The sequence below is a fragment of the Tamandua tetradactyla genome, chromosome 1 (genome assembly GCF_023851605.1).
Source record: "Tamandua tetradactyla isolate mTamTet1 chromosome 1, mTamTet1.pri, whole genome shotgun sequence".
Classification (NCBI taxonomy): Eukaryota; Metazoa; Chordata; class Mammalia; order Pilosa; family Myrmecophagidae; genus Tamandua; species Tamandua tetradactyla.
In genome coordinates, this window is record NC_135327.1 from 230,397,809 (window position 1) to 230,412,855 (window position 15,047).

The window sequence follows — 15,047 nt, forward strand, 5'->3', positions numbered from 1 at the left end:
AATGCCCTTTATCATGTTGAAGTTCCTTCTATTCCTACTTTTAAGAGTGTTTCTATCAAGAAAGGTGTTATATTTTGTCAAATGCCTTTCCTGAATTGAGATGATCATGTGATTTTTTCTTTTCATTCTATTAATATGTTATATATTAAATTTACTAATTTTCTTATGTAGAACCACTTTTGCATCCCTGTGATAAATCCCTGTGAACACTTGACTATGGTGTATAACTATCTCAGAGCACAGGTGGTTTGGGTTTGATACATTTTCTTGAGAAGTTTTGCATCTATTTCCGTAAGAGATATTGGTCAGTAATTTCCATTTTTGTGCTGTCTTTAAATGGGTTTGTTATCAGAGTCATGTTAGCTTCATAGAAGGAACTAGCAGTATTTCATTCCTCTCCAATATTTTGGAAGAGTCTGAGAAAGATTAGTGTTACTTCTTTGTTGCATGTTTGGTAAAATTCCCCAGTGAAACATCTGGTCCTGGGCATTCTTTGTTGGGAGGTTTTTGATGACTAATTCAATATCTTTATTTGTTATTGGTCTACTGACATCCTCTTTTTCTTCTAGAGTCAATTTAGGTAATTTGTGGTTTCTAGGAATTTGTCCTAGGAATATTTTCTCTTTTTTTCTAGTTTCTTCAGATGTGAAGTTGTGTTACTAATTGAGAAAATTCTTCTTTCTTAATGTGAGATTTAAAATTACACATTTCTCTTTGAGCACTGCCTTTGCTGCATTCTTTTAGCTAGACTGACAAAGAAAAAAAGAAAAGATGCACATAAAATTTGGACAAATTTGTTTTATTTTATTATGTATATGTACACCAAAAGGAAAATGATGATTTATACAAAAGCCATCAATATAGCACTTGGTCACAGTGTGAATTAAAATCAGCACTGTACTGAGTAAATGGTCTCACCCTCTGGTTAGTTCTACAGGTTAACTCTGAAACCTTTCTTAACTCCACTCAAAATTGTATAACAGGCGGGCCGCGGTGGCTCAGCGGGCAAAGTGCTTGCCTGCTATGCCGGAGGACCTCGGTTCGATTCCCGGCCCCAGCCCATGTAACAAAAACGGAGAAACAAAATACAATAAAACAAGAAAATGTTTAAAAAAAAAAAAAAAAAAAAAAATTGTATAACATAAAGTACTCAAATGAAAATATTATTAAACAGCAAACATTAATACATATTTATTGAAAAACAAATTAGAAATAGATTCAGGAATTGTTATACACACTGTTCAAGGCAAGGACAAAACTTGATAAAGTTTTGATAAAAATGTTGTGATTACCAAATTGAGTCTTTAATCCTCAATTTTTCTAAAACCTGAAGCATGTCCTTTAACCTGTGTCAAGTTTCTCAGCTACAAATGATATTTACCTCAATTTGCTTGACTGTAAAATAAAGGTAATTGTGAATGCCCTAATTCTATTTTTAAGTCCCACATGTTTATTGAGCATATTATATGTGCTGGTGCCTTTGCAAAAAAAAAAACCTCTCTTAATCTCTCTATAGATATAGATTATTTTTCTAGATATTCCAGGAGCATCTAGCTCTCACCCCAAGTGTAAAGGGAACCTTATCTTAGCAAATTTTACAAATAGAAATTTGCCTTAGCAAAATGAAATGAACGGCAATGATCAGAAATAAAAGACAGCATGGGAAAAAAGAAACAGCCTTCCAGCAAGCACAGAGAATGAGAAGCAAAACAAACATGAATTAGCAATGATTTCTGTAGAACTCTGAGCACGGAAAAAACATGTTAACAGACAGCAGTCTGGGAATGGCAAGAAAGCATTAAAATTCCCTACCAGCTGAATGTTACCTGTGACAACACAAACAAACAAACAAAAACAAAACAGGAAAATTTGCTTTTAATTATAAAAAAAAAGAAAAGAATTAAAACAGCTAAGCTCAGAAAAAGGGAGAAAGGGGAAGGAGCTGTTGCTCTGCCTTGGTTAGAACAGTCAAGAAAAGGACTGTCGGGTCAAAAGACTGCAGAGGGACACCACAAAAACCAAAGCTCTGTTTTGACAAATCCTAAAGTCCCTGAGATTCAAGACTCTAGACTGCTGACCCTGCCTCTTTCCAGAAACTTTATCACTGTTGGTTGAAACTGTTGCAGACTAACATTCCAGAATGTTGCTCTGTATTCCCAGCAGTACATGAGCGCATCATGCAGGGACCTGAGACAAGTGAGTGCCTTTGGGACATATTCTCTCAGCTTCTGGGGAGTATGATTTAGGAATAAGGTGGGCTGTAAGGGAAACGCATAGCCCCAAATAAAGAAATAGAGAACAGAACAAACCTTATACTATAAATCCTAGTTATGTATTGACCCCAAGTAAATGAATAATTCCACATGGGGTGGGGGGACTGCTTTAAAAGGATAACAGCACCAGACATGATTATGGGATTTCAAAAAAATTGGTCTATTTAGTTGAAATGTAGCAGTCACATTGTGTGTGTGTTGTTTAAATCCTCACTAGGGTCCCACTGGTTCCCAATTCACACCGCTGGAATTCCTTCCAGGACTATTGACTGCTTAACACGTCACAGCTGGAGATCCTGGAACTTTATTCCTGTGTTATTTTTTCCTTAAAAGTGTAGGTTATCTAATAGACATTAATTACACTGTCAGTAGAGTTTGCAATAAATATTTTTCTAGTCTAAACGTTCTGTAAATTTAAGTCTACAATTTCGTAAAATTGCATTCCTTTGTCGCCTTGGCAAGATGAAGCAAACCACAAGTTTGGTTGCACAAACATGCAGCCTCAGCTGACACAATTTTCATGTCTACTAATAATTTTAGAATTAGAAGCAAAGCATGTCACAGAGATGGAAAAGGCAAGGCACACACAAAACCATATAAAATATACAAACATTCAGAATTAGAGGAGAAATTCCTCAACTCAGAAGTCTTTTAGAGACGTTTTACTAAAATACTATTAGAAAACAACTAGCCAATAATTTTATGAAATTCTTGGGTGATCATGCCAGTGATATCAGAATATAAAACAAATAAAGATCCCTGCAACCCACATGCAAATCGCACACACACATACACACACATGCAAAGAATATGTTTCTATATGAAGCAAAAGAAACCAGGAAAGTAAGAAGACAGGCTGCTGTTTTCATGACAATAACATGTTCCTTTCCAGGGACCTGGAGGAAAGGGCAGAGGTCAAGGTCAGAGGGGCAGGAGATGACCAATATGTCACTTACCTCTTTGTATCCGAAGATGATGCGTCCGTCCATGAGAAGGGTTGCCTGGAAGGTGAAGCTGCCCAGTCTGTAATTGTCCTGTAGGTGCACGTGGTCCCACTGGACGACAAGGGCTGTCCCTACAGCCCCGCCGGGAAAAGAAGAACAGTTGTCAGAGACTCCCAGGCCCGCCGCCCCCGCGCAGCCCAGCGCAAACCCCGTCTGGCCGCGCCCGCCACTCGCCGGGTCCTGCGGCTTTTCTGCCCTCTAGAACCGGGCCGCTGAACCGGGACCGGGCTCTTTCGTAAGGACTCGGGTGTCCTCTAGGTGTTTCTCATCCGGAGACAGATACCTAGCCGGGTAGGGGCGGTTTTGTCTCAGGAATTTCACTAACGCAAAGGGGAGCCACCTGCCTATGTTTCCAGGCGCCGCTTTCAAAATGCAGCCCCAGCGGAGGAATGGATTTCAAACGCATTTGACAAGTGCTGAGAGAGAAAGGGCCATGTTCAGGAATGCTAGAACTGCTGATAAAAAGGCCTGAAAAATGCCGTTATCATACTTGACATTATTCTCTTCTACACCAACGAAGTTCCTTTAAGGCTAATGGGACTTTTCTTCTTTGACTCACAATGCGCACACTTCTCTTTTTGTTTTGCTGCTTCCAGGAAGTGGCAAGGCAGCGTCAGGGGCCAGGCAGAAATTTCTGAACGCCCTTGAAGTACCAATAGACTCTTCAGGGCTGCATATTTTATTCTGAGGGCCAGGCTTACTATAAAACCATTTACACCACGTAGCCTACCAAAGATGGTTTATAATTTTGTTTTAATTGATAGTGTACTTTGTTTACTTTTAAAAAAGAAAACAAATCAGCAGCCAAGCCTTTTGCCTAACTCTACACTATGAGATTTTCCATTTGGTTAAAAAAATTCATGTTACCCCAAAAAAGTAGTACTGGAAACAAAACTCACAGTTCACATTATTAAAAGCACAAAACTTATCTCCCGGCTCAGTAAAAATCTGATTAAAAAAAATCAAGATGATAATGGCAGAAACAGATTTCAGCAGCAGTTTTGCACAGTGCTATCTCTTTAGTTAGCTGAAAGTCTTAAGATACATTATTCCAAATACTTTAATATCAAATTGCAAATCCTGAAAGGGTATCAGAGTGCAGAACTGCATTTCTTTGAGATAAAACTTCAGGAGCCAGGAAATGGGTTTTGACATGGAACAGCCCCTGAGACAGGTGAAGGCTTAGGTCAGGCTCAGGTCTCGCCTTGTCGGCACCGCCATTTCGGTATAACCTGGGAAAGGTGAGAGGACATTACACCCAGGGAGCTTTTCACCAGAGTAGAGGACAGGGGTTTTCTGATCTCAAAATGACTCTTACTTGCAATTCCTTCAAGCACGTCCTCACCCCCGAATTCCAATCTCTTGTTTATCCACTAACTTCTATTAGGGGCTGCTGGGTGGTGCAGCAAATACACTGAACTGGAGGGAAAGAGACCGAGGCTGCTCCCGGCTGGGCACCTGCTTTGGGCTCTTGAGCACAATTCACCTGCATGAACCTGAGCTGTCACCTACGACAGCAGGGATCCAGGCGACATAGCGACCTCAAACTCCTCGTGGAAAAAAAAAACAGCTCTAAATAATTATGTTTTTCATTTATGCAAATACTGCTGCAGACATTCACGATAAATATTTTGTAGCAGGTTGAAAGCACACACTGAGTCTGCCTCTGGCAAAGTTTACGGTCTGCAGTGGTCCAGCTGAGCTCCACTGCCCTCTCTTTGTCATTTCGGGTTCTGTGTAGCACCAGCCCAAAGGGAAGTGGACAGCTGATGTTATCATCAAGTTTAAAAGCTAGCTAAATATCTCTATCCTGTTTTTATTAAATAATCAATATTGCAATTTTCATCCTTTATTAGAAATTGTGGAGATCTAAAACTTTATGGTACGCAATTAGTGGAAGTGGTTTTTAGAAATAAAATGTTTATACTGATTTATTGTTTTGCAGCTCCTTCCTCAACGTATTTCCCTCCAGGTAGTTCCCCCATGGGGCGGCACTGGGGTGATGAAAGAGAAGGGGTCTGTGCTTGGGCTTCGGGCATCTGCTGCTAAGGCAAAGGCCTGTGTCTCTCCAGGCAGGCAGGGTGAGGCCTGGGCCGCGGCGGGCGGTCAGCTCCGCTTCTCCTGAGGACAGACACAGTGGACGCCGGGATGTTCAACCTGGCAGGCCTGGCGCCACTAGAAAGGCGCATTATCCGACCGTGGGTGCTGCTGCACATCCGTGGAGTCGCTAGGGCTGGGCTGTTTGTGTCCCCTTCCCCTCCTAGTATTTAGTTTATAATCAGATCTTTGCTTCAATAATTTAAACAAAATAAATAAGCAAAATAAATAAATAATTTATGTTGTCACTCCAAAATAAAAACAGTGACGCAGTGTTGCTGAGGTTTACTGTCAAGGACAACTTTTCTGATTCGGGGCTGGATCATTTCATGATTTGCTATTTATGAGCTGTCCCGTTATTTTTCTAGTAAAAGGCTTATTTTATAACTATACCACCTTTTGTGCATTCATAGTCCATGTATCATTGGAACTGCAGTAATGACCCAGCGTAGCTCTAACATTTGGGACCATTACCTCATTCTAAAGCTCTACTGTGTGAATAATCACAGATAGAGTACCTTGGAAGAAACTTCCTAATTTGCTGCTGTCTCTCTCAAGAGAAGCTGTCACAAACTGTCGAGTTCCTGTCCAGGAGCTTTTTCCCTCAGTGACCCTAACCCACCACCCGTGAAGACACTTCAGCAAGTGGCTGTGGCACCAAAAGGACTTTGTGGAGAGTCTCATAATATCCAAAAGTGCTTCATTCATTTAAAAAAAACCCACAATTACTGTGCTTTCATTATCATGGTCTCGGGACTCAGCATTCCCGTCGACCATTACATGGAAGATGTGTCAGAGAGGAAGACACATTCAGTCTTGAGAAGTAATACTTAAGGCGATTCTCAGAATTAGAAGTTCTTCTTATGTATTTCATTTGTTTCATCTGTTCACTCAGATGTATAATTATCGAGGCCCTACTCTGTGCCTGGCACTGAAGATTAAAACGGTTTCCTAAAATTAGCCACAGTTCTTCCTCTCAAAGTATTTAGCATGTAGTTGGAATGACACATATTAATGTTTAAAAATCATTCAAATAAAAGTAAAATTCAAATATGAGACGTAACCTAGGACTACGAAGAGATGAGAGACTATATGGGAGGACATTTACTATGACTTAGAGTTTAGAGGCTAATGGCAGAATTTGGTCATTACAGTTCGGAACCCGTGATGAGTGTCCCCGATATTACCTAGTAAATGTGGGAGTTTGGAAAAGAATCAATTTCTATCAAACCATTTCCTCCTTACTTCAGAGTGGATTTCTAAGGTGACTGCAGGGAAAGTCATGCAATAAGCTTCAGAAAAGGTATAGACTTATGAATTATTTGTGCCTCCTTGGGCCTTAACGCCTCATAAATTAAAAAAAAATTGTGGGAGGATGGACTATCACAGTTCTCAATTATTAGGGGGAAATAAATATTATGGCTAAGATTAGAGGTGCTTAAGATTGTCATAGGTCAGTATTATTCAAGTGGTTTGAAATAGATTTCCCACAGTGTTATCCAGCTAGATTTAATTTTCTCTTCCTTTGCAATTTTGACCTGTAAAATAGCTTCACCACCCTGGTCAGAAGATTGCTTTGGCTAACATGATCACATTTCCTCAAGGCTCATGCCACATCCACGAGTCTACAACACCCACTTGTAAATTTCTTACTTAATCATCAGAAGTGAGACGAGTAGAAAGAACTTTGTCCAGGACAAATGCTTCATTATTTTAAGAGATGAAATTGTTATCTGGGTGTGCTGGTCTGAAAGAATGTGTGTCCCCTAGAAAAGCCATGTTTTAATCCTAATCCCATTTTATAAAGGCAGCCATTTCTTCTAATCCCCATTCAGTATTGTATGTATGAAACTGTAATTAGATCATCTCCCTGCAGATTTAACCCATTCAAGAGTGGTTGTTAAACTGGATTAGCGGAGATGTGTCTCCACCCATTTGGGTGGGTCTTGATTGGTTTACTGGAGTCCTATAAGAGAGGAAACATTTGGAGAATGAGGGAAATTCAGAAAGAGCAGAGCAGAACGACATAGCCATGAGAAGCAGAGTCCACGAGCCAGCAACCTTTGGAGATAAAGAAGGAAAATGCCTCCCGCGGAGCTTCATGAAACAGGAAGCCAGGAGAAGAAGCTAGCAGATGATGCAGTGTTCGCCACGTGCCCTTCCAGATGAGAGAGAAGCCCTGGCTGTGTTTGCCATGTGCCTTCTCACTAGAAAGAAACCCTGAACTTCATTAGCCTTCTTGAACCAAGGTGTCTTTCCCTGGATGCCTTTGATTGGACATTTCTAAAGACTTGTTTTAATTGGAACATTTTCTTGGCCTTAGAACTGTAAACAAGCAACTCATTAAATTCCCCTTTTAAAAAAGCCATTCCGTTCCTAGTATATTGCATTCCAGCAGCTAGCAAACTAGAACACTGGGCAAATAAATTCTACTTTGTAGTGTAAAGAGTATAGGAAATTCTATCCTTAACTTTCCCCAAACAATTTTTTCTTGAACTTTAAATTCTTGATCAAAGTTGTAGTCTTTATAAGACATAGATATGAAAACATCATTTGTCTCTAAGAACTTAACTTTTTGACTTAGATTCTTAAAGAAGTCAGTGATGCATTTATTTCTGGTATTTCTTTTGGAGACATAAAATCGTCCAACAAAATCTAGAATACATCACTGACTTCAGATTTTATCTGACAATTTTATATGTCTCCAAAAGAAATAGCAGAAATAGATGTCAATACACATGATAAATCTTAGGCTCTATTTGATTATTTTAAAGTCAGGCAAAACTCGATTTTCTTATGTGTATTTTAACTATTCTATACATTTTAGACAAGTGCTTTGAGCTTATGGATGCACACAGTTTCCATGGAGTTTAAGAATTTAGGTAAATATATTATGCCCTTTGGCTCAACTTGAAAGTCAAAAATACCAAACTTATTCAGATTCTGTTAAGAGGAAGGACTTTTTGAAAATGACATCAAATAAATGTATTTGCTTTGTTTGAGTTATTGTCTACAGTGATTCCTGTTTTGTAGTGCACAATGAAAAGGTGTTTATAAACATCTCTGGAATGCAGGAGTGAGTGGAGAATGGACAGCACAGGGCCATGTATTTTACCCCATATATCAGCAAATACACTTAGGACCTTTGTCAGCTGAGGACGTTTGCATCAAGCAATTTACAAATTAAATCTACATGAAACAATCCAGGTTACAAAAGCATTAGTAAGAAATCGGTATTTGAAGTTTAAAAGTATGATTTAGAACCAAAGTAGATGAACCAATACATACCATTATCAAAATATCTGACTGTTGAATTTCTGGACACACTGGGGTCGAAATTTGCCATTAAAGGTGCAATGTACTGAGTGGCTGTCAGCATCCGATGTACAACTTCTCCAGTGTATATGAAACCTATAATTAGAAAGATAAGAAAAATGTTAAAAAAAAAAAAAAACAAAGGCCAGATCAAATTATAATTAAAATTCCTTGGTCTCAAGTGCAGCCATATTGTGAAGATAAAATATCACAGTAGGCGAAAGAGGGGAACATAATTGATATTTCATCAATGAAAGTTGGGTCTGGCAGAAATAAATTCTCCTATGATTTGGCAGTACCCTGTCAGCTGGTAAACCAGATGTCTAGGATACGTACAGCTGAAACTATGTACAAATGACTACAAGCAATCCAAACATTTAATTTGCCATCATTAACCTCCATAACTTTAACACTAAACTGACATGTTAGGCCTTTTTACAGCCCTTTTACAGAAAATGAATGCCTTTTCTCAACATACATTTGCGTTTTTTTAAATTACATTTTCAGTTTAGGGGATTTAGAAATCACACAGGCATCCCTTTTAATACTGTATTTCATAAAATGTTTTGACCCTTTTCCTGAAAGTAGAAAGGCAGCTAAACATCATGGGGAAATGTGTACATTTCTCAGATTGCTGAAGCTTTTATGATGCTAATGCCCTATCAAGAAGATAAAGTCTATGTTTCTGCAGATAAGATGTTAAAAAAAACTCATAATGTACAAATGCTTCTCTTGTGAGAAATCAATGCCATCCTAGCAGCTGGACAATGTTTTCAATCTTAGATATGTACCAGTAAGGCACACACGCAAATGCACATGCACATATACACACAATATTACAAAATCAAATTACGAGGAAATTATTTAGGCAGTGCAATTTCAATATGTAGGAAAGAGTGAGTTAACTAGATAACTGAAGATAATACAGTTTGTTTTCTATTTTCATGAGAATTAATAAAATAAAACAAGCAAGATTAAAAAAATTCTTCAAAATTGGGTAACAGTTAAACCTCTAAAGGTTTTTTTTTGTATGCTGTATGGTGGGGTCACATTTCATTCTTTTTCCATGTGAGTAACCCATTACTGCAGCACCCACTTGTTGAATTTTTGTTTGTTTGTTGGTCTCTTTTGTTTGTTTTGGGAAGTGCATGTGCCAGGAATGGGCCAGGAATGGAAACTGCGTCTCTCATATGGCAAGTGAGAATTCTACCCCTGAACTACGCTCACACCCCTAAGCATCTAAATGTTTTGACTTTTGTTATCTCATTTCTTAATGAAGTGATCTGAATGAACCCTTTCTTTGGCACATCAGCAACCTCATGGTTTCAAATTCTCAATCGTGATTTCCAGTTAGGTGATTGCAGAACTAAATCTTTGGTCATTTACTTTGATGTTATTTTTCTCTCTTTCTGGCAACAACTTCTTTGGCTTTATTTTAATTGTTTATCAAGGCTTAATTGAACTCTAACTTTTCATAATAAAAGTTATAGTTTTTGCTTGTAAACCCTTCAATGTGTATTTTAATTAATCAGTCATGTCTCACTTCTCATTTTCTGAGGAACACCTTTCAGATGAAATTCCCCCTGTCTTAAGCAGAAATTCGTACATTTACAATTTCACTTAGCCCAAGTGTACTAAAGGACACGGTGGTGACACAAAGCTGTTCCTTTTATTATACTTCCTTCTTGTCTTAGATTTTCATAGTCACGCACGTAACGTCCATAGCCCGCATCACATTTTTCAAATCACAGGCATGAAGAGCAAACGTTTTTGAAGGCCTACGATTTATTTTTTTCCTGTCCTCACCACCACACATTCATAATTTCACCATTAAAATGAATACAAAAGCTTGATAGATATAAAATTTAAAGGGAAAAATTAAATTCTGCTCTGCCAGCGTTCTTTCTAAATAGCTCCAGGTAGCTACTTCCCTGCTCTGCATTCTCCATGTACCAGCTGAGCTAAGCTGCAGGAGCAAAGAGGGCAGTAAGTCAGGCAGGAGGAGAATTTTAAATCAATACAAAATCCATTCTCCAAAACAAGTCTAAGAGCAGCAACAATTTCTAGAAAATGAGAGTTGCAAAAGCAGAACTATTAAGATACTTAATTATTAGTTGGTATTTAAGATAAATAATGAAATGTATTTGTTCCTGAATATTTCTTCACAGCTTTGGCAAGAATTTAGGTGTCACTCCATATAACCCAGCCTTCAGATTCTAGGAAAGAACCATTGACTGCTGCTTCCTTTCATCGGGAAAGAATTTTCCAACCTACAATTTTCCAAATCGCAGAGGTGGAGTTACAAATTGTTCCTAAAGAACTAAGTAAAAATATGGAAGGATTTGACGATACATAAATGTTATACCTCCTGATGCTTCAATTATTGCAACATGAAGATAAGAAGTAATCACTTTGTTTCTGCAGCAGTTACTGCAAATTGTTACCAGGAGAAAAGCGATTCACTTACTAATGCATCTGCCCCCCCCACCATGATCGCCAAGAATCAGCATGAGAAAAACCCAGAGGCAAAAACCCCACCGATTTGCAAAATGCTTATTTTGGTAATTCAGAGGGTATTTACTTTGCTTTTCTCCACTGTATTTCATAACAACTCCTCTCCACAGCTGAGGTTTGTTCTTAGTGACCAAAAATTAAAGCACTTCATTGGAATGACCAGATCTACTTAACTCTCCTTTTATTTCCGGATATTAAAAATGTGATTTGCTCGGTGGCTAGTAGCTGAGTCTAAGCAACCCGACAAATCGCTGGGAGCGGCAGGGGGAAGTGGGGGGCCTCGGACCAGCACGGAGAACTGAAGGTTCCCCCGAACTTGTCAAAGCTTCAAAGACTTCCATAGCCACCAATATCCCCTTTAGACAGTAATTCTTTTCTTTAAGTCTTGGGCATGCCCATTGTGGAGGAAAAATGTGCCTATATCTGGACCTTCATCACTTTGGGTAATTTACACAATACAGTTTTCTTTCAAACTTCTTTATAGCCATTGGAAGGTCTAATCATAAAATGTCTCATTTGTTCACAATGACCTTCTTGTTTAAAGAAAATCATCTATTTTATCATAAGAAATGTGTAGATAAGAGGCTATTATCCACATAATTGGGATCAATGAAATACCTTCTTGAAAAAAAATCCAAATAAATTAAGTGAACATGTTTTGTGCTTTGGATCTGAAATAGTGAACACTCTTCCCTTTCGCCTTTCCTACCAGGAAACTAGGGCATTAGATTCTGTGTTCAGGTGCAAGGAACGACTTGCATTTTACTCCTCGAAGGATCTGCTTTCACCGCTTTCTGTAAGTGGCCTCTTGTCACTAGAATAATCTGGTTCTAAATCTGTGAACTTCATGACATCATCTTACCACTGCAGGTTCCGGCATGAATAGCAATAAACCCCTCAATCATTACAGGATTATTAACTCCCCCACTGACTGTGACAATATTGGAATTAATCAATAGCAATATAGATCTTTACCAATTGCAAGTTACTTTCACATATTTTCTTTATTGGATCCTTATTTTGAAAAGAATGATATTATTGTTTTATTACAATATTGACAATGTAATTTTAATTACACTGCATATTATTATTACAGTTGATTAAATGCAGAATTTAATAAGGCTGGGTAACTTGCTCAAAGATACATGCCTAGAATCAGACTTCCAATTTAATGACCTTTTCACAATATAGTTTGGAATTCATTATGTGTCCAGCTTTATACCAGGAACTGCGGAAGACAGAAGGTTAGCACATATTCCTTTTAATTCTCTTGAGGTGACTTGAAGACACCCACCCCATAGGAAGGCTGGGCACTCCGTGTACGCAAGTTAAAAATGTCGCTTTGAGCTCTCCCAGAACTCAGAACTCTCGCCTGGTGGGTTTCACACCCAAACATGGGACGTGGGGAAGAAAAGACCAGCTCTCCGTGGGAACACACTCAATATACATCTGGGAATAGAGCTGTAGTGGTCTCGAGTCCTACAGATTTTACAGGAAGGTTTGATCATAGTTCCCTAATGCAATCCACTCAACTGGACTTCAGTTGTTAGGTGATGACTACTAACTTTAAAATCTATTTACTGGTAAGTCAAATTATTTCCTCGCTATGTGCCTATATCACTTCATCTCTCCGGGCCCCAACTGCCTAATCCTTTGAGTGAGGCTATAATGTTACTGATACAATTGGGTTGTTGTGATGGTGGATGATATCAGAAGTATTTGACAGTGTTCAAAACAGAAATTTGAAGAGAACCACCCCATCCGCTCAGCGTGCACTAGTTCTTACCGCTTGCAGTCCTTCCCCTCTGACGCAGACTAGGTGACTGTGGACAAGGCCGAGAATGTCTCTGCGACTTTGGAACTGTGGGCAGACCCCAGTGCGGGCTCAGACCCACAGGGGTTTTTTGCATTCTCCCACTAAGGGGTAAGGCCCGCCATTAATCCTAACCACAAGATGACAGAGGGTGAAATCCCCTAAACTAATGTCCAATGTCCTTAGTTTGTTATCGCTTTCTTTACATTCTGAGGGACTATACCTCGTAAAAATATCAACCTCCTGTTAGTTGCAAATGGCTCTTCCTGAAGCTTACATACATACAGTGCTGCATAAAACCTTCTACCTCATCATCTTTCAGTTGACGTTTCTGACCTCAGAGCAAGGGCTGGAGTCAATGGCTATGTCAGGGCGTGGGACATTTATGGTTCAAGAGAGCAGAGATGGCAATGTCAGATGCTGCTTCTGTCCTCTGCTCTAAGACACCAGGACCCCAACACACCCCTCTAATAGGTCTGCAAGTCTCTGGCCCTTTACCGGCCAGATGTAAGGACAGATTCCTCATGCTGATCCATCCCCTATTAGCCTTACATTTTGTCCCTTGGTTGCTCATGAAGAGTTATTTCACTCTTGTCCTTCCTGGTTATTATCCTGTCGTTTACTCAATGTGAACGACTTGCCGGAAGCAAATAAAAAGAAGCCTGAGTAAATTCAACTTACATCTTCCACAAATGCAATTTTAGGAATCAACAATCATACATTCTTGTATACTATAGCTTACCCTCTTTAAGACAAATCCTTGCTTGATATTCTGTCAGCTTTTTAAACAAAACCATCTGTGGTAGTAACTTCTAATTTGAAAATGAAAAGTGTGGTAAGCTTTCTGGTAAAGAAACTGTCTGCCAGCTGCGAGTACAATGACAGGTTTCACATAACAGGCATCCTTGGGACAAAACTGCTGTTAGTAGAACATGTTCCTCACTGTGAAACAATTGGTTTTTGTATACAACATAGGGAATTTTTTTTAAAAAAGAAGAAAAAGAAGCATTTCAGAAATTCTTGGTAGCTTACTAGCTACTGACTTATAATATTGCCAATCATCAAATGTTTTCCCATTAAATTTCGAATATATTGTAATTAAATAAAAATATGCATATTAAACTATATTACATCTCATAGACTCCTTCATTCTTTTGGAACCTGACATTATTGGGAATGATAAACCACAACAAATCCATCATCTGGAATCAAAAACAGCAAGTGACAATGTAATGATCAGCTGAAATTACATTCAGAAAATTACTGACATAAAAACATATGTTGAGTATACAAAGCGCCTCTTTCCAACCAGGAGCCAGAAGTGTGCAGGTGGGGAGTGGAAAAGGGGAGAAAAACATACTTTCTTCCTCCATTTTCATTCTCAACTGCTAACACAGTTGCCTTGTATAGTTTCTGCCTGCTCCACCTTGTTCTGCAAATGCATCAGTGTGACTTTTCTCTGTTGATCTAATTCCCAGCACTCTGTGCACGCAGCTGCCCTTCCCAACCAAACTGCGGACGGGACATAACTGCGCGTGCGCTTTGTGCTTCCCAAATGCCCTGCAAGGTGAATACACGAAACACCAGATGTGGAAGGAAACCTCGCCGTATTTGAGAGCAAACGGGAATGTATATCCTCTTTCAATTTATTGTTTATAAACGTGTGTGTGCATGTATAGAGACAGAGAGGGCTGTCTCACGAAAGTATACCAATTGTGTAGATCAGGACAAAACACACAATGAGTACCTAACAGTCTGAAGCACAATGCCATCCGGCCAGCCTACCTCCTCTAAAGGCCTCTCAGGCATGATTTCCTTCCTTTTGTTGCAGCACAGACCCACTCGCTCACTGTCATGGCTAATACCACTTAGGCTGGGTTTTGCAGAAGTGTATTTATTTTCACATGCATTTATAATGTATTCGTATGAGAACTGTGAGGGAAGCGCCAAGCCCCTAGTCCCACCCCTGCACTGAGAATGCTCCCCGCCCCTCACCCACTCCACATTACAAAATACACAAAACCCCAGCTT

The 15,047-nt window shown here is 39.2% G+C and overlaps 1 protein-coding gene across 1 annotated transcript in view; it reads right to left on the reverse strand.

Annotated features, from left to right (window-relative positions):
• Positions 1-15,047, reverse strand: part of PLXDC2 (plexin domain containing 2) — a 372,398-nt gene that overhangs the window by 122,268 nt on the left and 235,083 nt on the right. The window contains exons 5-6 of the mRNA XM_077154385.1: positions 8,663-8,785; positions 3,230-3,348 (exon numbers count right to left, since the gene is read on the reverse strand). Of these exons, the coding sequence (XP_077010500.1) occupies positions 3,230-3,348; positions 8,663-8,785 (242 nt within the window). The remainder of the gene's footprint in view (positions 1-3,229; positions 3,349-8,662; positions 8,786-15,047) is intronic.